This window comes from Vidua macroura, chromosome 21 (genome assembly GCF_024509145.1).
Source record: "Vidua macroura isolate BioBank_ID:100142 chromosome 21, ASM2450914v1, whole genome shotgun sequence".
NCBI lineage: Eukaryota > Metazoa > Chordata > Aves > Passeriformes > Viduidae > Vidua > Vidua macroura.
Window position 1 is genome coordinate 4768730 of NC_071591.1, and position 24981 is coordinate 4793710.

The 24981-nt window shown below is 43.9% G+C and overlaps 1 protein-coding gene across 2 annotated transcripts in view; it reads right to left on the reverse strand.

Annotated features, from left to right (window-relative positions):
• Positions 1 to 4919: 4919 nt before the first annotated feature.
• The window catches only part of NUP214 (nucleoporin 214), a 39189-nt gene continuing 19127 nt past the window's right edge, over positions 4920 to 24981 (reverse strand). The window contains exons 25-36 of one of the 2 annotated variants that reach the window (XM_053996506.1): positions 22628 to 22703; positions 21863 to 21971; positions 20775 to 20877; positions 19186 to 19259; positions 15646 to 17400; positions 14125 to 14195; positions 13468 to 13621; positions 12010 to 12156; positions 10603 to 10774; positions 7149 to 7291; positions 6311 to 6335; positions 4920 to 5631 (exon numbers count right to left, since the gene is read on the reverse strand). In XM_053996506.1, coding sequence (XP_053852481.1) covers positions 5598 to 5631; positions 6311 to 6335; positions 7149 to 7291; positions 10603 to 10774; positions 12010 to 12156; positions 13468 to 13621; positions 14125 to 14195; positions 15646 to 17400; positions 19186 to 19259; positions 20775 to 20877; positions 21863 to 21971; positions 22628 to 22703 — 2863 coding nt within the window. In that variant the 3' untranslated portion in view covers positions 4920 to 5597. Of the gene's footprint in view, positions 5632 to 6310; positions 6336 to 7148; positions 7292 to 10602; positions 10775 to 12009; positions 12157 to 13467; positions 13625 to 14124; positions 14196 to 15645; positions 17401 to 19185; positions 19260 to 20774; positions 20878 to 21862; positions 21972 to 22627; positions 22704 to 24981 lie in introns of both variants that reach the window. The other variant, XM_053996505.1, reaches the window with a different exon arrangement.

The window sequence follows — 24981 nt, forward strand, 5'->3', positions numbered from 1 at the left end:
AGACCTGCTGTGGTATCAGTGCTGTGGCAGTGACAGAAACAAGCGCAGGTGGGGAGGAGGAGGAGGAAGGAAACTCCCAGCTCGAGAAAAGGAATGTGCAGGGATGGAGCTTGAGCAGGGGAGAGGACAGATTCTGAGTGGGATTCCTTGCCACAGTGGAAACACTCCAGCCTCATCTGTTGATAGCAGGTTAAATTTAGATGTCCCACTTTTGGAGGGAGGGAGGGAGGGGTGGGGAGGGGACAGCAGCTAACTCACAGCTGCTTTGGGGAGATCCTGGAAGAGCCAAAAGCTCCCGGTCACTTCTCCCTGCACAGGGAGACTGGAAAAGCCCCTGTGGGGGATGAGGAGGGCACAGGGAAGGTGATGAGCTGCTGAGCCCAGCACAGCCCGGGTGATGCTGGAGCTCCATTCTGGTGCTTCAGCTAACACCAATCCTTGACTGCAGCACATCTCAAACTTTGCCTTTCTACAAGTTTTGTCCCTTGGTTTTGTGATTTTCTAACCTCGGTTTTAAGCAGACTGAGGCAACGGCTCCTTCATTTGAAGAAACCCTCTGTCCTCCACAGTTCCTTCTTGAAACTCTGCAGGGACTTTCCTCTGCTGATTCAAATCAGGTTTTGTTCCCTATTTCTTCTCTCACATCTCCTTAAACTGTTAATGTGCAGCAGCTGCAAATACTCCTTTCATTTGTTCATGTTTTCAAGTTTTAAAGCAAAACATTTTTAGCAATTTAAAAATAATTGCTAAATAATAATAATAATAATTTTTATTATTTAAAAATAAAATAAAAATACAGTGTCATGTATTTACACGTGATTGTAACAACTCCTGAAACAACCTGCACTGAGATTCTCAGGGCTACCTTTAGTAACTTTTATAAATTGGTCCCCACAAAGCTTTTGGTTGTAGAGTCCTGGAAAAAACTACTTCCCTGTGAGGGTGGTGAGGCCCTGTCCAAGGCCAGGTTGGACAGGGCTTGGAGCAATCTGGGATAGTGGGAGGTGTGGAAAGGGGTGGAATGAGATGGGCTTTAAGGTCCCTTCTCCCCCCAACCGTTCCATGATTCTGTGAAAAACCCAAACATGAGAGAGCAGCACTGGAGAGTCAGGTCTGACTCAACCACGATTCATAACTTTGGGGTTGCCCCAAATCCAGGAGAGCAGCACTGGAGAGTCAGGTCTGACTCAACCATGATTCATGACTTTGGGGTTGTCCCACATTCCCCTTTCACCTCTCCACCTGCAGAGAGGTTCTGTGAGGAGCCCCGAGTGGCAGTGACTGCAGCACCCTGCTCTGAGACAGGGTGGTGTAGGGGGGCTCACTGCTTCTGTCCATGCTGGGATGGGTCCGTGAGGAGGCAGAACTGCAGCCCAGTGGAGCCCCAGCACTTGAGCTTATCTCCTGTCAGGGAACACACGAGTCCCAACACAGGCCCTGGCAGCACAGAGCCTGCATGAGATAAGGGCAGGCAGGAGAAGTCCTGGCTCTGCAGCAGGGGACAGCCACACTCTGGCAGAGGAGAAGCTCTGTGACCCACTGGGAGCTGCAGGAAGAGGAGGTGGGGATGGGGTGAGGGATAAGCTGAGAGTGAGCACAGAGCCCCTGGGGAGCTGAGCCCACGGACACGTGCAGGTGTGCAGATGTGTTGACACATCCAAGCTCATCCCTGGGAGAGGAAGAGTCATGGAGTCACAAAAGTTGGGAAAGACCTCCAAGGTCATGGAGTCCCACCTGTGACCAAACAGCCCCATGTCAGTTAAACCAGAGCACTGGGAGCTTGTTCTCCATGGCTGCAAGACCCCAGAGCCTCATGGCTGTGAGAGGGGGGACAGGAATGGACTCACTGCTGACCCATCCCTGCGAGCCACAGCTGCCTCTTCCCAGCCCCTGGGGCTCCACACGACATTTATCTAGGAACAAAACTTTCCCTGGCACTCCCCAACTCACTCATGCCAAAGCCTCATGCAGGATTATTTTTCCTTGTAAGCAATGCTGGAAGCAATACACAAGGGACACATGAAAACTAAGAAGGGATAAATAAAATGTCATTTCAGCCTCTGAGCCTGGACACATAGACAGCTGAGGGGAGAAGGGAGCTCTGCTCCAGAATGCTGGCAGGGACAGAGACCAGTGCCCTGATTCCTGGGCAAAGGGCTGGCAGGAGAGGTGGTGCCACCACCTGCCTTCACCTTTCCCCAGCCTCAATCCCTCCTCTGGAGCAAGGGAATGTTCTGCAGCACTCTTCCAACCTCCATCATCTCTCACAGGGATCCCTGTGAGACTCACCCCAGGCCTGAGCAGACCAGAGCAGCTCCCTGTAGGGGCTGAGCAGCCCTTCCTGCCCAGGCCAGGGCAGGAGCATGGTCTGGTTCCTCCCACTGCCAGGATTTTGGTCAGGGACAAGTCAGCTCTGCCCCTGGCAGGAGGGTGGCCGTGAGGGACAGACAAGCCAAGGGATGTGACCCAGCAGCACAGGATGAACTCCAGCCCTGCCATCCCTTCCCAGCTCAACAAGAGCAGATGCTTCTGGCATTTGTCCTCTGGTCACCTCCCCATTGTGGCACAGAAGGGCCAAAGAAACCATGTCCTTCCCTTCCCGGGAGATAGAACCAGACAGAGGGATATGGCCAAGACCACATTTTGAAATACCAAGCATTAGACAGCAAAAGCCTTTCAAACATGAGATTTAAGTAATTAATTTTTCTACCTCTGTGACAAAGCTATGGTTTTGCCTTATTTTTCCAGAAAAAAAAAGCTCTTTTCTTTGTTGCTCTTTTAGCCTTCAAGGAAGCATAAAATCCTGTTTTGGTCTCCCCACAGGTTTGGGGAGATCCTTTTTGTGCCTGAGGCTCCTCTCTGCCCACCACAGTGACACCAGCCCTGTGCTCTGTCACAGCAGAGCACTTCCAGCACTTGGCTTCCCACTGCCTTGAGGCCACAGCGTGGTCTCAGAGGAGGGGAAAATAAGTGTGTGGTTCCATTAGAAATAATTAAGACTTTGCCTTTGATAAAAGCCTTGGAAAATTTCTGCTCATGCTGAAAGAGCAGGAAAAAAAAGAGGCACAGAAGGCAAAGCTCCTCCAGAACAGTGGAGCGAGGGCTGCTGGTTATCCAAGGATTACCCAGCATGGACAAACTACTGAATGGTCTCCCAGCCTGGTCAGTCCTTGAATTCTTTCCCCAGGACTACCAAGACTGGGGTTTTCTGCACTAGCAGCTTTACTCTTTGGTGGATGTCCACCCACAGAGCACTGGACAGAGGCCTCATGACCAGAGGCCACTTAGCACAGGTGACACAGCCTGTGACAGCCCCTGGCAGCCACCAAGCCACTGCCACAGGCACTTGCCAGCTCCTTGAGTCATCTAATGAAAATGCAGATTTTCCAGAGCCGGCTCCGCTGGGTTTTGTGCAAATTCCTGTGGGCTCGTGGTCACGATCAGCCTCTGGGAGCTGCTCAGCTCCTCCAGCAGCTACTATGGAAACAGGGAGCAGCACCTGTTTCTCAAGGGCAGATAGTTCAGGGGGCTGGGCTGTTCCAGCCAGGATTTGGGAACAATTGCAAGAAAAATGTATGTTCAGTCAGGGTGTGGGGTAGTTCTAAAGGCACTTCACTTGCCAGGAGTTAAACAGGTACCAAGCAACAGAGCAGGGACACCCCCAAACTGCTCCCATCATTCCAAAAGAGAAACTTCAAATGGCTCAGCCTGCCAACACCACATTCTTACCAAGCCAATCTTCTCCATAGCAAGAGGCTTCTGAGCTATCTGGGGGAGCACAGCTGATATGGCCTCTGAGGAGGTGTCACATGCCACAGTGAGGGGAGATTAATGCAAAGAATTTAAGGTCAATGGTTTGGGCCAGCTGCTATTTATAAAGAGGAAAGAAAGCACAACAGCAGTGTCACCTCTAGGCCTTAAGAAATGTTGTCTTGTCAAGGAGAACACACTGGGAAGGGCATGCTTCAATCCATCCTGAGCTTTTCTTCACCTCCAGGCCAGCCAGTTTGGGAATATTCTCTCTGTCCCAGTGCTGTGGTCCTGGATCACCAGAACTTCCCCTCTTCCCCCGAAGGGACTGGGAGGGACCAAATCCCAAAAGTGCTGCCTCTAACATGACCCATGGCACACCAGGGTGTGAAACCCAGGGCATATGGAAAAGCCTTGGAGCCCATGGCCTTGCAGAGCCTCTCCACAGCTAAAAACAAGCCCTCCTTGTACACTGAATTGCCCACATTTCTTCATTTTTAAAGGAAACCTGCCTAATGTCATTCCCAGGTGCAGAGACAGGAAGGACTCCTGGCTCAGCAAGGACAGGATTAGGAAAACATTTTTAGGCTGATTTGAAAAAAAAACCCCAATTTCTTCAGGAACTGCTGAAAAATATAAGTTTATAAGGGATATGAAAACAAGAAGTTATCAATTATTTACAATTCCCAAAACTGATCACATCCACCAAACCAGAAAATGTCACCTGTCATCCTATCATGTGATGGTAGAGAAAAAGAAACAATACATGTTTCTGCTGAAAACAGAAAATGCAGAACTCCCCAAAACATCCTAATAGGACCAAGAAGAAAAGCCCATTCAATCTTCATGGACTCAGCTAACACAGGAGCTGCTATTTCAAATGTGTTATCCACAGAGCAACAAAACCTGATTGCATCATTTGGAGGTTTCATGGAGGTCAGATGCATTCAAATAGAAAAAGTGTTTGTCCAGAAGCCTTCGGGGCAGTCTTTAAAACATTTGTTTAGTATGTTCAAGTATAAGCACATGAGAATTTCACAAATTATATTGACTAAAGCCAAAAGCTACAGGGAAAAAAAGCACAATCTCATCTCTGTTAGAAAAAGAAAAAAAAAAAAGTATCCAACTGTAGAATCCAACAACCAAAGTAAAAAAAAAAAAAAAAAAAAAGCAAAATCACTAATGGCTCTAGATGGAGGTCATGTGTCTGCTTCCAGGGCCAGAAGTTTTCCCCAGAACCTGAGCTCCATTTTTTGAGTTCTGTAAGATTTACAGAAAGGTAAAAATAGGAGAGCTTTTACTTCCCACCTCTTTGCTGAATGTTACTGCCATGGGAACGTGCTCTGCACGCTGCCAGCTTCTTCCCAGATAATTTCCTATTTCTCCACTAAGCCTCTGGCTCACACATGACTCAGTTTCAGCACTTCACTGAGATAAGCATGTGCCCCATCCTAGACTTAAAATTAGCAGGCCAAACCTCAGCCTCTTCTTCAGAGCCTGGGATAATCAGGCATTCTATTAATGAAAAATGTGCTGGTTTATGTCAGGAACCAACTGGAGCTACTCCCTTGTGTAGGCAAGGGATGGACAAGAGAAAGCTGAGCTCAGCATACATTCATCTCCTCTTGATGCAGGGAGACAATAAACCCTTCCACCACATAAAACATCAAGCCAGATAAAATAGTTTAATATAGAGTGAGAGCAAGTATTGCATAAAAATAAGCAAAATATTTTTCTTAAAAAAAAAAAAAAGTCTGAGAACTTGTATTTAGAAGAAAAGCTGGTTGAGTATTGATCATGTGGGTGACTCATGAATGCAGGAGCTACAGGAAAAGTTCAGGATGTTCCTAGCTTCTCCATCCACTAAATCCAGAGGAAGATCTGTGGAGCAAGATAAAAAGAAAACCACAGCAGTGAGTGCTAGAGCCTCCCTCAGGCAGCATTAATTCAGCAGATCTCTCAATCAAACCTCCAGTCTCCCTAGTACCAGGAGCTTTTTATGAGAACACTCAAGTATTTCCAGCCTCTTTTACCTGAGCTTGCAGCAACATGCACTGACTAGATATAATTGTGCTTATTCTAGAGGCTGCCATCTGCAGAGATCCATGTTCTCACTATCTGACAGGGAAACAAAGTTTAAGAAACTTGCTGGAAGGGATCCAGCCAGGCAGAGGCAGAGCAGATGACAGAGTTAACCTTTAACTGTAAATCATCATCTCACTTCAGCCACAAAAGTACCAATTGATTTCATTCCTTGTTTCAACCTGATAAATGGAGCAGACTCCTGATTCACACACACAGCTTGAGCACACACATCCTGTCCTTGAGTGGTGGAGAAGGAGCATGATGGAAGTTTTCTCTTAAGAGACAGGTAAACCTCACTGGAAAGCTCACATCCAGAGCCTGGACCTTGACCTCTGCAGCATTACCAAAATGGAAATCAGAACTAGTATTTAAATGCTATTTTCAGAGTTTACTTTTGTAAACCATTCCACTCTTTATTCTGATTAAAATTCCTATTTTTAAGGAAGAGTTAAGTAAGACACAAAATGGTACTTACGTGTTAGGTGATCCAAAACCAAACCCTGAAAGAAAAGCAAGATAGAAAAATAGTTGGTAAAAGGGAAAATGAATGCGTAGGATTTGTAGTAAATGTCCCTTCCCACACACAGATTGAAAAATATTTCTTTCCTGCCTTAGGCCAGGAGAAAAGCGATGGGCAAACAATGAAAGTCAAATCTCCATCTACAAGAGATGTGACTTGCCTGGCTCCTAAGAGGGCTTGGCTTTCACTACTCATCAGCCAGGTCATTCATTAGCAGCCCTGCAGACAATGTGCCTGCTTTGCTCCTCTCTCCCTGAGCTGCTTTCTGGAGGTGGTTTGTGCTTAATGCAGGCCCCTGGTGTCAGGCAGCCACCAGGGAACGTGGCCTTGCACGGGCTCTGCACTGGCTAAATCACTGTGGCTTCACTGAACTGCAGCAGACAAACATGTGGCTGTTGGTGTTCCAGCTCAGATTTTCAGTGCATATTCCTCTAACACTAAGTACTTACAGCACTGATACCCAAGCACATGGTACTGAAGAAATATTCCTTATTTCTCAGTATTTTCCTTTGAGGAGAAAGAGCAAGTCCACAAAAGGGGTGAAAAGCAATAATCAGATGAGGTGTGCAGAGCAGTAGTGATGTGCTGGCATTGCACACAGCAGATCAGTGATGGAATTAGGAGCTGAAGCCTGAGAAGGTGCTATACCCCACCCTGCACCTCAGTTCTCCTGGACATGGTGCCTTCCCTACAGCACCGGGCAGATTTTTGGCAGGGAGCTGAGGAGTCCCACCCAATTTCCAGGGAAAACCAGAGACATGGGGGCTGCTAGGGTGATTTTAGCCTCTCCTACCTCCTCCACCTGTCCCAAAAGCTGAGAATCCACTGCTTTGTGTTCCAAAGCCTGTGCCCTGTTGGGACAGGGAGCCAAACGTGGGTGTGTTCTGGTTTGCCAAGGTGCCAAATGATGCTGTGTTGTTACTGGTACCACCAAACCTGCAGGTTTTAAAGAGAAAATCTGAGTTTGCAAACATCTTCTCACTTAAACTGGAAGTTTGTCCCCATACCCAGAATAAAAGTGCACTCCTAAATGAGGATACATCAAAGGGTGAAACCAGCTGATGTGAATAATTGTTCATTTTGGAAAGAGATTTCCTGCTTTGGGAGACTGTTGTACATAGAAAGGTCCCATTCTTGACACACACCACACAAATATGCTCATGTTTATACTGAGTATGTTTTCAAGTGCTTGGAAATACCAACTTCAGCCATCAAATGGACTATTTGAATTCACCCCTGTGTGAAGCATCATTTCACTTCACAGGGCAGCAAACACAGAATTGGTGTGAGCTGCTCAAAGCCAGAGCACAAAGCAGAGTCAGATATAGAACCCAGATTCCCAAATTTCAGAGGGTACCTTCCCCATTGCACAGAGAAATGTGCAGATTTCTCAATTCCTTTCTCTCCCCAGCCCATTTTGAACCACATAAGGTTTCAGTGCCTCCCTGAAGATCTGCACCAACCTGGCACTTCTCCCACCATCTCTAACTAATCACTTCCCTAATTGCCTTTGGGGACTGAAATAAGAAACACTTTTATATATGGAAATGTGTCTTTCTCCACCCACTCTGTCCAACCAGGCAGCACAAAGCTCTCAGTGTGACACACTAATGAGACCATGACATGCAGTATGTTTCTCTGCCCTTCCTTCCATTCTGAATATAAGAAATGTTCTCAAAGAAGAACCTTCAAGTTTAACTTAAACTGGGCAAAATACAGACACAAGATTTCCAAATTACAAGCTCTGCAAGTGCACAACAATCCTAAATCCCAGCAGCAGCCTGAGTAGAGCTGGACATGTCACAGTGTGCCAGCTCTGCCAGGCTGTGCCTCACACAAACTCCTGTCATTTCTCACTTAAAACACAACCTGACAGCACGTTAACCCACCTCTCCATCCATCCACATCTAGGAGACTTAAAAAAACCCAAAACACAGACCTACATCAAAAGCTATCTCTCCAGACAAAAGACAGCCCTGGTAGCAATGTGACAAGCAATTCACCTGGCAAAGGACATCACCTCTCCTCTCCCAGACACTGCCAAGTGTGCACACTGCTTCCACAGGCAGCAGCAGATACCAGGGGCAGTTCAGTGACTCTGCACCTCTGGTCCTGCTTTGGCTTCTCACCTCTGTACTTGCAGGCAGCACTCAGAACCACAAAATGTGCTTTTCTCAAGAAAAGCAGAACAGGTATATTTTTAGTTTTGTTAAAAAGAAGCAAGATTGGCTGATGTGTTTAGAACAAGAGGTTTTAGAGTGCTCCATCTTCTCAGGACTGTGCTACAACACACAAATCCTGTCTATCTTGTGTAAGGAAGAGGAGGTAAAAATATTGACAAGAAAACCTGTGGTTCAAACTGCTCCTTTCAGCTGCAATCAGAAGAGGCCTGTTGGAAAGGCTACACACAGTTTAAGTAAGAAACAGCTTAATATGAAAATTTTTTCCAGACACATGAAAGACGTGAAATGCAGTCATTGCCTGGTAACAATTTAATCCAACCTATCTTGCCCAGACTTTCAGGTCTTTTGTAAAGCTGCTGTGCAAAGCACAACTGAGATGCACTTGAGGTTAGTTTATAAAAGCAAAACATTATTTGCCCACCAACAGTTGGAACTGCAGGCTCTGAAGAAGTGTAGTGGTTTCTATTTCTGACACCCCCATAATTTATTGAGTGATGCAGATTTTTCAGAATTGAAGCAGTATGAATCACATGTATTTAAGTCAGCAGAGTATTCTCAGGAACTTGGAGCTAATACAACACCATGTACTTGCAAGTGACTTCTTTGGAACTGGGATTTTTAAAGTTTCACTTCAAGAGAAAGGCAAAAAGGAAGTCCTGCACAGATGCTACACTATACTGCAGAATTAAACTATTGCTTAACATTTTGTGGTGAGATTTGGATTTTTGTAAAGCTGCCTGGGAATTCTGCACACTCCTTTAAAGTTTTAAAAATCAACATCCTCAGCAAACTCTGAAAATATCAGAGTCTGTACCTTTCTAGTAGAGAAAAAATTGTCAAAGCTTCCTACAAGTTAAGTCACTGAATTATCTTTCTTGAGTCTGCAGACTGCTTATGCAAGACCTCTTTTCCATCAACATGCTGCTTGTTCTGAGTCCCATTTTATCTTTAAACTCTCCATGTTGTCACTAAGCAGATCCAGTCTCAGTACAAAATCCTGCAGCACAATGGCTGGATGTTGTAACTGAACAAACTAGCAGGTGATTTAAGCCAAGTCATCCCTACAAACACATCCTTCTTTTGAGATTTAATTAAGTTGCCTGTAGTTTCACCCTTTCCAAAGGGACTCCTCAATCTGCTGCACATTCTGGACAGCAGGAGCACCTGGCTGAAGCCTGTTCCAGCTCAGGGGTACCTGCCCACAGGGAATTAACAAATCACACTTCTGGATGTCCCCTGTGCCTTATTAAAGGCAGTTCCTCCTGAAACCAGACTAAGAGACAAACACTTGTGAAATATATAAACACCAAGATTGGGGAGACATCCGGTTTCCTCTCCTCACTGGAAGTTTTTCTCTTTTTAATTGGCTCTGTTCAGTCTGACTGTAACTGCAGGACATGAAGGAGTGTTGCTGGCTGGTAGCACAATGCTGAAGAACTGCATTTGCTGCCTCCTGCAGAAGCTGCTTGGCAAGGTTTGGAATTTTGTATTTGATGAACAAAGCAAGGAATGATGTGCTGTCTGCTCTGGTGCCAAGCACAGGCTTAGGGGACACAGGAACAGGTGAAAACAATCAGGGAGGGATAAATATAAAGAGCTCTGGGAGCACAGACCGTTTCAAGTGCCTCATCCCACAGGTGAGAGAACAGCCTGAATTCTCATTAGCATTTCTAGCCTGAATCTAACCAGAGGATAAAGTGTCTGGACAGAGTAACAGATAACAATAATTGTTATTTTCTTTGCTAGGCATAGTTTGTAGTCCTAGGTTTGCACTCATTAAATGCACACAGAGAAAATACCCCTGCATTTCCTCACAGAGTTGCAAGCTGACATCTCAAAAGCTAAAGATTCAACACAGGAGTTATCAGCATTAAAATGATCACACTCATTCTTCCCTTTGGGGTGTGAGTTTTAGTTTTATACCTTAATTGGTTTTGTCTTTTAAACAATCAAACCAAGGACACTTCGAGCTTACCAGTCAATGACAGAACACATTCTTCATGTAAAAGCAGAGGTAACCAAGCATAACCTTGTCATGCAAGAAGGTTGTTTTCCCTGGCTTACCCAAATCCTCCAGCGCTGGCTGCTGCCGTCCCCTCGCCGAACACTTTGCCTCCCGTTGAGCCCAGAGGGCTTGAAAAGGTTGGGGCTGAACCGAATGCTGGCACCCCTCCAAACCCAGGGGATCCCCCAAAAGTGGGAGGGCTGCCAAACACTGGAGCAGCACCGAAGCCACCTGAGCAAAACAGAGGCAAAAAAGGGGACAAGAATATCACATAAACAATAATGCAGAGAGAGAAAACAAAGAGCAGCTTTCCAGGTAGATAATGGGGTGTTCATCCTATCATAGGGACACCAATTTATAGAAATAATTCCAATCTGCAGGGTGTTTTGTTGCAAGAGAGATGGGTCAGAGAAGTGCCTGAATGCATGAAAGAAAACTGCAACTGGCTAGTCTCCCCCATCTCTTAAGATCAGAGAGTAGATGCAAACTTGGGGTTTAGGTGCTTCAGTGATGCAAAGATTTGGGAGGTAGGGTATGATCTAATCCTGGTTTAAGTGGTGGAAACTAAAATGGAAGGATTAAATGCCAGGTCAGTGGAACTGCCTGCAGGGAATTGAGAATTTATCTCTGCTCTTGGCAATTTCTGTTCAGGGGTTAGCTGCCTCCTGCAGCTCTGAATGCATTTCTACCCAGATGATTTCTTTCTATGTTCATCTGCTGATATTATTGGCTTGTTTCACCATGGAACATGAAGGACACCTGCTCTTTTATTTGACCAGGGATAAGGATGGGATACCACTGCACATTTTAATACCCAGGGTGAAATTCCAGTCCATGCCAAGGTAATGGATACTGTTTGGCTGTAAACACAAAAGGTCTGGAAAAAAAAATAAATGCTAGGGCTGAATTATTTAAAGGCAGATCAGATATTTTGTTACCTCTATCTCTAGGAAGTTAAGAGCATTTATCCCAGGGGCTGAAGCTTTGGTCAGCAAACACTCTCTTTAGCAATGAATATTAACGTGTTTCACTTTCCTTTTTCCACTATTTTAAGTAGTGAAATGGGGATAAAAGAGGTTACAAAACCCAGAGCAAACTTTGTAAAGTAATAGTCCAAGGAAGTATCTAAAATAGGAAAAATGTGTTCAGTTCCATGTTCTGTACTCTTGACTCTACAGAACATAAAACCAGAACTAAATTACATAGCTCTCAGCTCTTAAATTGCAACAGGAATTTTTGGAATTAACACCTGAGGATGTGGTTATTGGATGCTGCATAAGAGAGAGTAAAATTCTGCCTTGGACCCACCAGTTAAAGCTCCATTCACTCAGCCATTATTTTTCATTTATTGTTCAGAGACAATTCTTGTCCGTGCACCGAGTCCAGGCTGTGGACAGCTAAGTGGTAGAACAGCAAATATCTCCCAGACAGTGAGGGCTGTCCTAGTGGGTGCATCCCCAAAGTACCTGCTTTGTTTGGACTGGAGAACCCAAAGCCTTGGGAGGCCACACTTCCACCACCAGAGCTGAAAGTGCCCGTAGGCTTCTGCTCTCCAAAGGAGCTGCCAAAGCCAAAAGTCTTTGCTCCGCTGTTTCCAAATAAGCTCGAAGAATCTGGGGAGATGAAGAATATTTATAAACAGCCAATACTCAGAGCAGACAATATTCTACACTGCACTTCATTAGTTGAAGCAGGAGAAGGGAAAATTACTTTTTTTTCCACAACCCCCAAGCACACAATGAACATCAGGCTGAAAACAACACAGGCAGAAGCCAAGTTTTCCCTAATTCCTACAGGACTTTGTAGTTGCACCAAGATCCATTCTGGATTTGATAGACCACTAACAACCCTTTACTGCTGCAATCTAGTAAATCACCAAGAGGGATAATTTGTTTAGATGCATCCTGTGCCCCAGTCAGTAAAAGACAATTCCTCAAGTGAGAAATCCCAGCAGCCACAATCAGTCTCTCCAGACAACACAAATATCAGCACACCACAAATTAAGTGTTCTCAGCTCTTTTGGCAATGCTCAGTATTTCTACACAAGATTATCTAACAGGACCTTAAAGCAGGAGCCAAATTTCTCCAGCCTTACTGAGAAATAACTGATTTTTTCATCCTTCATAAGCCTACAGGGAGTTTTTGCAACTAGAGGCAGGACACAGAACAACCAAAGCTTTTCTCTGGTGAACCATCTATTTTGTTTCATCACAAACCCCAGAACTGCATTAAATGATTAAATTAGCAAGGTTAGAAAACTGACCTCAACCATTAATCCCAATGGGTCATTAAAGATGAAATAAAATAAATGGATTTTCTCTCTTAGGGCTTGAAGTGCTACTTCTAACCACTTGCAGCACTAATTTTACAGCTTTGCTTTGTTTCCCAACTTTCACGTTCAGCCACTGCTTCCCCTTCTTTGTGCCTTCTACCTGCTTATCCATATGTCACAGCAAATTTTGATAAAGTACCTTGCACGTGCTGCATAAAGATATTAATATTTAGGCAGAGGTTAACAAAAATTCTCTCCCTCACATATTGATTCTTTGCAATTTTTACAGTCTTAGGGCGATGAGAGATGATCAAAGCTTTCTAACTTCCAACTAAGTTGGAGGCAGAAATTCAGTGACAAGAATTTTGAGTATTTAATTTTAAGGAAGGATTTAGACAAGAATTCTCTACAGAATATAGATATTATTCACACTTCTTGCATCTGCTTGTTTGTTTCATTGGCTTCCCTACTTGTTTTCCATAAACCTAGAAGAAAAATTCTGGATTACACATCACACATACTCTGGTTACTCCCTCAAAGCCTTTCATATTAACACACAATTTACTCAAAAACAATCAGCAGAAAAGCAGATGGGCTCACAAAAGCAGATGGAAATCACTGCACATTTTGTATTCTTGTTTTGTTCACTTACTCTGGGAAGCTGTGGATCCAAATCCTCCACTGGAGGAACTGAAGGGATTCTTATTGGCTGCATCCTGGCTTGGCTTTCCTCCCAAACCACTGAAGAAGCCCCCACCTCTCCCACCACTTCCAGTTCCAAACAAGCTTCCAGTGGAAGAAGATGGCTGCTAGAACACAAAAAGGACAAAAAAAGGGATTTAAGCAAAGTCAAAGCAGCACATGTTCCCACCAAGGCTGTTCTGCCTGGGCCTTTTCTCTGGATGTCTGAAGGGGCTGACAAAGCAGCCAGCAATCACCTTCCAAAATAGAATGCCATGAAATTTTATTTAAGTCTGTCTTAAATCTTGTCCACAGCACAGAATAATGCCTTTGAGACTTGCCCTACACTTGCCCTACTTTCCACTTTGCATAGAATAAAGGCAGGAGACTTACTGCATCTATCTTATCTTGCATGTGATAAAATGTTTGTGCCTCCATACCTCCTGGGGTATTCATGCAGATGCTCTGGTGCTTACCACAACAGGAAATATCTCCAGTACAGACTAGGACACATTTTATTTAACACATCAAACTGTGTTTTGAAAAAATATATCAGAAATAGGGAACCCTGACCAAGTCCCCCACATGTAACAGCCCTTTGTTTCTACAAAAAGCCATAAATACTTGCCTGGCCAAAGACAGTGCCTCCAGTATTTGCTGCTTGCCCAAACACAGAACCTGTGTTACTAGAACCAAAACCTAAGAGAAAAAAGAAAAATCAACCACCAAAACTATTACCACAGTGTAAGACATTCAGGGAGGTGACACTAGACCAGGACAGGATCAGGACAGGTCTTCCATGCCAAAACACAAGGATACAAATGATGTTACCAAACATATCTAGGCTGGACAAATACAAAGCATGTGCAAACACACACACAAAATAAATTACATTGAAAGTTTATGTGAAAGTCATTCTCATTCTCTCTTTGGCCAACTTAAATATAGACAATAGAAGGCTTTTTCACCTGTGGAATTGTTGCTAACACTAAGAGAATTGGATTTCTGTTAACATGGCTACAATAATACTGCAAGTCGTGCACAAGCACTGGAGCATTCTGATTGCCCCTGTGTAAAAAAGATCTGAGCTTTGTTACCTGAAGACTCCTGTTAAAGATAATGAAATGTTTTGATTAAAAAAAGAACTCCCCTTTCCATTTCCCACTTCACTTAAATGTGCCTTTTGTAATAAAACTTGCATCTCTATAATTAGGAACACCTTTCTCGAGCAGAGTTCACTTCCCACAATTTAACTATTCTCTGCTACTGTAGTTAAAATGAGCAAGCAGTTGCCTGCAGTGCCATCATTTTTAATTAAATGAACCTAATTAGTTTTTCTTCCTTGGAAATACATGCTCTCCATTATTACTATGCATGTGTCACTTTTCCCTGGGAGCTCTCTGAAGATTGTACAGAAAAACCTTTGGAAAAGCCCCAACAATATACTGAGCATGTGGAGAACAAAAAGGGACTGACCAAGGAGATTTGGTCTGTGCAATAATTCAATTTAAGTGTGTGGACAGGTAGCTGATGCTCGTGTTACTGCTATATTTAATTTTGAGATGCTTCCAAATGCAAAAGTGGATTTAACAGATTTTTTTCCCTGCAAACCCATCACTTTGAGGGCTTAAATTTTTTTTGGCTAACCTAGCTGATGACACAATATTACACCTGTCTCTACATCCACTGTTGCATTTGTTCAGTGCAGGCCACTGAAGGAAGCGCTGCATCTGTGTTTATTCATTGCCTTGGTTATGGTCTCAGAGCTGCTCTGTGCCTTTGGTGCAACAATTTACAACACTTCCAGTTATTGTGCAACAGGCAGGATAATATGTAATTCAAAATTAAATTAAGGTAGACTAGTAAGTAAAAAATGAAGGCAGGACTGGATGACAAAGCTACATTCAGAGGCCTGCTGATGAATAGTGAAGCAGAGCAAAAGCTTCTTTTGCCTCCAACATTAGTCTGCTTCTCACATACACTGCAGCTCTTGTTCTTACCAATTGAAAACAAAACAGAACAAAACCAAACCAGAAAAATGAGACCCATCAGGTGCCATAGGGGAAAAAAAGGCATTGATGCCATCCTGCTTTCCCCAGTGATACACTCCAAGCCAGACAGTGCCACTGGGCCAACGCTCTGCCCTTACCTGAGGCCTGGCAGAAGCTGAACCCAGCAGAGGACGTGGTGGTGGTGACAGCAGCACTGCTACCAAACACAGATCCCCCTTGCCCAAAGCCAGAGCTCTGCCCAAACACAGGAGGGCTGCTCTGCCCAAAGAGCACCCCGCCCGTGCTGGCTGGCTGGCCAAAGGAGAAGGAGCTGGCGCTGTTGGTGCTGGCCGGGGCTCCAAAAACATTCCCACTGCTCGAGGCTGCTGTGGAAGCTGCTGGCTGGCCAAAGGCTGGCATTGTCCCAAACCCAGACTGGCTGAAGGTAAAGCCACTTGAAGAACTGCTTGCGGGTTGTCCAAAGACTGGTGCTTGCCCAAAGGCTGGCTGGCCAAAGCCTCCTGTGGTGGTGGTGCCAAAAGCAGAAGTACCAAAGGCTGAGGTGGCAGCCTGGCTGGTAGCAGTGGCTGTGGACAGAGTGCTGGTGGTGAGCTGCCCAAATGGAGAGGATGCTGTGGTACCTGCTGGGAGCTGTCCAAAAACGGGTGGTGTGGAAGGAGCAGCAGCTGCTTCCCCGGCAGGCTGGGTAAACGCCGAGCCAGAAGAGCTGGAACTTGGCGGCTGAGAGAACACCGAGGAGCCTGCAGAAGTGGGGGCAAACACAGAGGCAACAACAGCTGGACTCTGCACACCTGTAGTAACATCAGAGGTAGCAGCCGGGGCACCTGTGGCTTCTGCAGGAGAGGCAACACTTGCTGTGGAGGCTGTTGCTGAGACATTCTGATCTGGTGGGGTGACTGTGGAGACAGCAGGAGGTACCGGAGCCTTCAGCTCGCTGGTGGAGGTGGGAGCAGCCACGGTGTCAGGGGCAGGTGGTGCCACTGTGGTCCCAGAGCCCTCTGGGACCACGTCCCCAGCTGTGGCCTGGGGTAAGGCGGGTTCTTTATGCAGCTCTGAGAGCTGTGCCTGGGGCTGTGGCACTGGAGGTGAAGACCCAGCTGCTACAGCTTCGTTTTCAGATGGTTTTTCTGACCCAGGTGGTAATTTGGCATCCCCTGCAGACTTACTGGAAGTTGTAGCAGGGACAGCAGTTTGTGACGAACTTGAGAAACCTCCAAACGAGAGGGATGTTGAAGCAGGGAGAGTGGAAGGGGCAGAGGTGGAAGTGCTCATACTGTTTGTTTGCTGAATACCAAAGGAAAAGGTGGGTTTGCTGCCACCAGAGCCTCCAAGATTAAACACCCCAGAAGACCCTGTGCTGGTTAACTGGACATTGCCAAAGAGACTGCTTGTGGCACTAGTGCTGCTGGACAGGGATGCAGTGCCAGCTGCCGTGACTGATGTTGAAGCAGCTTCTCCAGCTTTTCCTAAAGTCAGGGGAGCAGTAAAATTAAACCCAGAAGGTATTGTAGACACTTTAGTTGACGGTGTTCCTGCAACACTGGTAGATGGTGCTTTACTGGTGGTCTTGGCATTATCATCTACTTGACCAACTCGTAGTCCTGAGAAGCTCCCAAGAGTTTCCCCAGCCAGACTGCCCTGAAACAAGTGATCTGCTGGTTTGGATGGAGCGATATCCAACTTGCCAGAGGTTGTGGAGGGAGCAGAAGATGATGTTGCAGCAGCTTTGTTTGACTGGGTGCCATCTGCTGAGGAGCTACCTCCTGCTACACCTCCTGGAGCACTTGCTGATTTGTGGGACCCAAATACAAAGGAGCCCTCGGGAATTGCTCCAAGTTTGGAACTCCCAGCAAACAAAAATGAATCTGGCTGGGCCGATTCTTTTGCAGGGGCTGTCAGTGAGAGAGACAGAGGTAATAAATCGAGTTAGGGTATGCAAAGCTCATTTATCATTCTTGCAATAATGGTCCATTTTAGTGCTTCACAGACTGTCAGTGCTCTTGCCTCAAAACTATAAAGCCTCTGTCCACCAGGTAACTGCAAGCTTCATATCCATTCAGGACACAACAGTGACACCTGAAGCCTTTATGGCCAGGGTGGCAGTGACAAACACTGTTACTCTCACATCACAGCCTCCACTTAACCATCCTTCTCTTTGAGTACCGACAACTCCAGCTTTTCACTCCTATTGCTTTTTCAGCAGTTTGATAAAAACATGAAAGACCTGGTTATTACAGATAATTTTCTACTGACACCACTTTCACCACTTCTTACTTGGTTCAGGTAAAAAATTCCTGACATTTACTACAGCACTTTCTTTTTAAACCAATGGCTCAGAACAGTTAAGGTCATAAAAATACTTTCTGACACTTGAACAGTCTTCTACAAAATCAAATCTTTCTTTACAAATTCAGCTATTTATAGACCACCAACCCGTTTTGATACAGCCTGTTTTCAGCTTTGAAAAACTAGAGAAAAACTCTCAAATGTAATTGCCAAAGCAGCTCCATTTCGAACCTACACTGCTGTCCAACAGTGTGAAACTGCTGAAGTTTTAAGGGAGACTGGGCTAGTTTTATTTAATGTACTGTCATTTCATTTCTGAGCACCAAACAAATTCTGACTTGAAAATACTGAACCGGTGTTTGGACAAAATACAGGAAATCTGCATGGAGATCAAACAACAAAGAGTAAAAGCTTCTCAGCAGATCTGGTATTATCCTTGTGTTCTCCTCTATATTAAGTATATTTAAGTAACTGACACTCAATAATGTAGCTTTTTTTTTCCCTCCTGAGGCCCTGAAATTACATTCTGTAGTTCTTCCATTACCAATTACAGAGACAAGGTGTTCCTACCAGCTCACAGAACAGAGTGAAGTACCTGCCTTCACACAATGTTGTGGTTTACAAGTCTGCCTCCTGTACCTCCCACTCCTGCTTTATCTGTGTTATTTACCTAACCTTTTATGTTAATCTCCAAATTTTAAGCCCACTTCACTCTCTCTGCTTAACATCAAGAGTATCAGTAGCATTACTGTAGCTGTGATGGTCTAAGGATAGAAATGAGCCAAGATTTGTAAGAAGAGGTGATGTCTTTTATCAGAGGAACAAACAACATCGGGAGCAAATTTTTTGGCTGTATGATCTCATCTGCAAGACTAAAATTAAAGGCAAAAAGCTTCAAAAATATTACAAAGCAGATTTTATCAGTTCCCTTTTATGAGACTCGACAAGTAGGGTCTACCTATAACATGAAAAGGCAGCCTGTGTATTGTCACTTCAATTTTGGAAGCAACACAAAGCCATTCCAAGCACTTCCCTCTGATTGCTAAATGCTCACTGGATAACAGTTCTATGTCAATCCTCCTCAGCAAATTTAAATCTACAGATTAAAAACAGCAGAGGAAATGACTGTAGATGTTACCCTTTTCATAAACTACTGTCTCCTAAATGTTCTTGGCAACAAATATTTTGCTTAATTGATAGGTGGGTGGCCCAGATTTCTGTGTACTACAGGGGAGAACCCAGCATATGTATGAAATGTTATTGCAATATGAAATATATTGCAATTCTAGTAATATAAATGTAATATAGAAAAAGAACCACATGGATTAGCAAGAGTAAACACTCTATTAAGAGGGAAGAGATGCTGGTTTTGCACACTGTCCCAAACTAACCTTGTGAGGGAGTGAGGTTGGGCAGCGTCTGTGATGAAGCAGCTGATGTGACACCACCAAAATTAAATACAGACCTAGGAGGAGAGGGGAGAAAGGGAAAGAATGACTTAGCTCAAAGTGCTGAAATTTCCAACCATATGATGAGCACAACTCTGAGACTCAGATTTCCAGTACAGACTTGCACAAAGCCAGGCACACAGGAGCAGTTTCTCCAAGGACTAAATAGGAAGAGAGAAGCACACACACACACAGTGCTCCATTTGTTCCCTCTCTGAAAAGGCTTCTAGAGGGTTAAAGAGAGTCACGGTTCAAAGTTCTTTTGACCACCCCTCATCCTTCCATGTTCTTTCCTTTCTGCTGTGCATTTCTTCCCCTTGCACCAAAATCTGATGGATCTGGGGAGACTGGTGAGAGAAAAAAAACACAGGGGCAACCAGAGTTTGAAAGAGCTAAAAGGGAAGAATCAGTGCATGTGCAGAAGGGAATGACTGGATACAACCATCCATCAAAAAGGAGATCACTCATAGCAAGACAAAAATGAAAAGTTATCATGACTACTTTAGACTGAAAATATTTTGTCTTGCAAAAATACTGTGATCTTTCATAATGAGTCTTGCAGAGATCTTCATTCCCTGAGGCTTTTTAAGCTTTTTCTGATTCTCAAAGACCAGCTGCTGATATAGAAGTCAGGCCATGGGACTAAGACATCACTGACAACAGCACTGTATTTAGCATATGGTTTACACACTGAGGCACTGCACATGGGACAAAGGCAGGGTTGTTTGCTTTTTGAATCTGAATTTCCATCACTCAAAAGGACTCTCTTAGCCCTCTGAAGAGCCCAGCAAGGCATTTGGGTAGCATCCACTTAAAAAACATGTAGAGAGATGGATAAAACTGAAAGAAACCACCCATTTGAATGTGTGTGTATTTTGAAAGACTTAATGTTGCCAACCATGCAGAATTTCAAACAATCATTCCTAAGGAATCATCCCTCTCCCCTAAACATAAGATATAACCAAATAAAGATTTTTGCCATCCTTGAAATACCATTCCATAAGAGAGATTTCAGAGTAACTGTATGTTCATAACACGTGCCTTGCTTTGTGTTATTGTTATGTAACAGATATCACCAGATGGCTTGGGACACCCTCTTGTCACCTTCATGAACTGATTACTTTTTCAAGCCAAAACACAAATTTTGTTCTACTTATTCATTAAAATGAATAAGTAATTCAGGGAGTGTGACCATCAGTATACAGATTTCGAGTCCTAATTGGGAACTTGTTCAACAGTCCACTGCAGATAAACCCCAAAAGCAAGCCAGTCATCCTTTACTCTTGATTAGTTATAAACTGAAAAATCTCAGAGCAACATGATATTGTGTCAAAGTCTCACAGACCTTCAGACCTCACTCAGGCTTCCACAAACAAGGCCTTCAAAGCACCCTGGTACAACCCCTGCCCTCCCAGTCTAACATCTGCAGGTGCCATTTCACAGTACTGCACAGCTTGTGGGCAACACCTGCTGTAACAGCCAATGCTCATATTTAATGTCAACTACAGAGAAATCTTAATGTTCATACAGACCCTGCAGAAGAAAACAAGGACGTTTTGTTAAGCTGTGAAGTTGTTGCTTGCGCTGATGTCACAGTAGAAGAAACAGCTGTAACTGTTTTTACTGTCCCTTGACCTGTAAGTTACAAGAACAACAAATAAATATACTTTTAAAATAAATTTACCAAAAAAAAAAAAAAAAATAAACAAAGCACCCTGTAATCCATCTATTACAAAAGCAGGGATTAGCTTGCACAGACAGGCTATAATTTAATAAATTTCTAATAAAAAGGAAGTGCTATCAAATTCAGGAGCTGACATTTTCAGTAAACCAAAATTTAAGAAGCATTTGCCAAGTCAAATATGATTCCTAGCTATTTTTACTGCTTCTTACCCCTGGCTAAGAGGCAACCTACATCCACGGATTAAAGGCAAAAGACCAACAGAGATGGATTTCAGACGTTTATGAAAGAGGCTTATAAAACCATGTCCAATGCAAGCATTATTATCTAATACACATTAAAAATCAATTGCTTCCTTCCACTAATGCTTCCTCTTTCCCTGTTAAGTTGTGAACTGAGCATTCCTCTCTTTAGAAGCTTCCCAACTCGATGAGACTGATCGCTGTGTCTGAACTGGCTCTAAAGTTGGTCCTACACCTCAGTGCTCAGTAGAATTAGATCAAGCTTGTTCAGGTACTCCTCTCTGTGTCTAAAAATCAAATCAGCACATTTAAAATGTTTAAAATCAGGAGGATTTTAACGTTTTAAAAACAAAAGAGCTGCTTTTAATTTGCTGTCGAACCACAGTAGCCTTGTGGAAGATGTGCTTTCAGCATTTCCTGATAAGAGTTACAAGCCTTGAGTGCACTCTGAACAAGGAATTGTGTCACTAAATTCTAGAGGCAGGAACAGACAAAACACAGGGAGTATAGAAAACCACTCTCCTGCACTTCTGTACTTTTGCTTTACAAATTCTCCCCCTCAAGACTGGCACAAAAACCTCTCAGTGGAGGCAAATCTTTTCTCCTCAGTATCCTCATTCTCTGGACTGTGCACCCGGACATGTTGCAAGAGACATCCAGGCCTTATTTCCATCTCCACAAGAGAAAGAAAACTCACCTGAGATCTTGCTGCCAGATGATGTTGGAGCAGCTGTGGATGCCATAGGAGAGGGTGCACACACAGAGGAAGGTGGAGTCTGGCTCTTCATTGAGCTTGTCAGAGGTGTCTAAAACACAGCACCACCTCAGGTCAGTGCAGTCTGCCCATTAACAAAGGTCCTTCTGACACTGGTTTGCTATTACCAGTGTCATGCAGTGACTTAAGAATAAAATAGTGGTGGGTGGTTGCAGCACTTAGAAGAGCTCTGCACTCTTGGGCCCATTATGTCTTGACACATAAATACAGGGTCAGTCCTCAGCCTTTTCAACAAGTCAGCAAGCCTCCGTGGGCAGCAGCTCGATGATTCCAGAGGACAAAGACTGCTGCATTGGGTTTTTTTGATGCATAGATATAAAACCCAGCAGCTTGTCAACCATTAAGCAATATTTTCAGTAGAATAACGGGGTAATACCTCTCCCTTGATTGCCTGTAACTTTCTTTTTTTTTGTGTGAAATTTAGTTGTAGCTACCTAACACAGCTTCCTTTGCTGTCAGCTGCAACCCTCAGTGCAGCAAGGCTGCGGCCAGTAGAAAGCTGCATGTCTTCAGAAGTGAGAAAAGGCAAGACATAACATAGATATGCCTGGCATCACACTGTCAAGGTCACAGATTCAGGAATGGTTTGTCAAGAATGCAGGGCAAGCTATGAAAATTAAACCCCCAAACTCTGCTGAGCATGCCCAGGTAAGTACTCCACAGGGAAAGGGCTCTATATCAAAATACCTGTTTAGCTTGATTTGTAGCAACAGTTGCCAAAACTTGATGGACTGCCTGGGCTGCAGAGTGAGGTACAGATGATCTTAAAAAGAAAAATTAAATAATTATATGAATAACTAGTCTGAAAGAGGATTTCCTCTCCTCTCAGAAAGCACAGCTCCCAGAAGCCTTGAACAACAGCCACTATTAAAGATTCCACACACAGCTCCAAAAGGACAAATCTGATTAGAGAATAAACCTCTTAAATGAATCAGCCACATTTAACAAAGGAAGTCTGTAAATGTGTTTAAACCTCTAGACTGAAACGATCAAGTCTTCTCCAGACACTCTTGTCTCTGAAGAGAGTCAGGGCTTTCTATTTTACAGGGAATTGATGAAAAATCAGCAGGTAAGGGGATTACAATGTTATGCCTAGTGGATAACAAATTTAAGCAGCTTCCTTCACAATGTGGAGTCCAGACACGTACACGCAATGCTTAGAAATGCTGAGTAAGGAGGCAAAGTGGGGAAGGGGTGGAGGGAGCATTTCCTGTCTTTGAAGTGTACTATAAACATTGACAAAGTCATGGCAAGAACTATGATAAAATTAACCTGTATTCTACCTTGTAAGTTTGGTATTTTTGACCATGAAATAAAACCCCCAGACAATTGCTGCAGAATGGCAGCATCTCATGGGGTGCAGGATCTGACCTTGGCACTGTGGGGCACTAACAAATCAAATCAGTGCAACTTGGGAACAGCCAACCAGCTTTAGCATCTCCTCAAGTCTGTGACCCACCAGGTTCAGAAGCTTCACTGGCCAATACCAGAAAATTTCAGAAGCTTAAATTCAACCATGATTGCATCCTCTTGGTGGCAAAGCCCAGCTTTCTTACCCAGGCAGGTTCTCTCCATCTTGACTCGGACCAGAAGTTCCCTAAGGCAATAATCAATTTCTGGCTGAGGCCACAAATCCCAGACAGTGAGGAAATTTGGGCATCCAAAGTTGTCTGTCTGCTAAAGCATGAGGATTCCCAAACTGCATGTACTGTTTGGTCAGCTGCAGGCCAATTCACAGGAATTTTCTACCATATTCCAAAGGAAAAGGACACATACATGAAACATTTTGCATGCACATTTGGTCTTGGATATGGTTTTGTGCCTTAAACAGCTTTGCTTTACTATAAAGTCCTTCCTTCCTTCCAGCCATGAGTACTCTCTCTACATTGCCTGGCCTGGATTTGCCCTCTGCCCAAAGCAGAAGTACAGCAAACAATGAAAACTTCAAGGTTAACACTGGAAAAAGTTGGTGTTGGGATGGTGCAGCTGTAAATTTCAAGCTTATACTGAACAAAAAGAAAACAACAAAAAGTCTGTGAAATTCATGAGAGATTGGGACTTGATCTCCAGATCACTTGACAATGCTGTGAAAATGCTGGGTTTGACTTCAGTTGTGGAGAAAGGATTTTTTTTTTCACTGAAAAGCTATGTATTAGTAACTGGACTGGGACCACCAACACACCCAGTCATAGGCCACTGAACAAGTGATAACAACTAAAAAAATCATTTCTGCTTACCATTCAAAGAGTGTGCTGTGGCAGCAAAAGAGAGCCACGATGTCTGAAGTAGCAAAAACTGGTGAATTAACTTTGCTGGGTGAATGCTCTTCATTTTAGTGCTGAATCTGACTGGCAAGCATGGTTCATTTGGGTAGAATTTTTAGAAAGTACATTTTTATGAGGTCAGCTATAAAGTAAAACTGTAGAAAGCCTCCAAGATATCAAGCTAGCTGGTGCTCTATAAATTAGAGAGATCAATCAATACTGCCAGTCTAAAACTACTTGAAAGTAAGACAGTCTTTAGCTACAGTTCAAGTGAAAACCAATCTCATTGCATATTGCTCACTCACAACCTTCTCTATGCACAGCCAGTACTTTCTACTTTTTTTTCAATCATAGTTCTGATGAAACAGTGGGTGGAAAACTCTTCCTGGTCACACTACTTTTAGCCAGAAAATTCCCAAGTAGAGGTGTCTGCAAATTTGACTTTCAAAAGATGTAGCAATTTCCCTCCCCATTCCAGTTCATCACTTTTAAGGAAGAAATAAAATAGCAAGAAGCACCCAAGCTGTTTCTCAATTAAAATGCAACAGAAACCATGGAGTAAATGTAAAGGTCTCTAGTTGAGTACTATCACTGTGAGACTGTTCCCTTTTTAAGAAGTTGAATCTAAGGAATTCCACCTTTGGAATTGGTGAAGAGTACACACAAATGTGTGAAAGCCAATGGTGATGCAACAACAGCAATTGTTCCAGGAGCTGCACATACAGCTCACAGTTATATGGATAAAGCATTTGCAACTCCATATATAATCAGAGATAT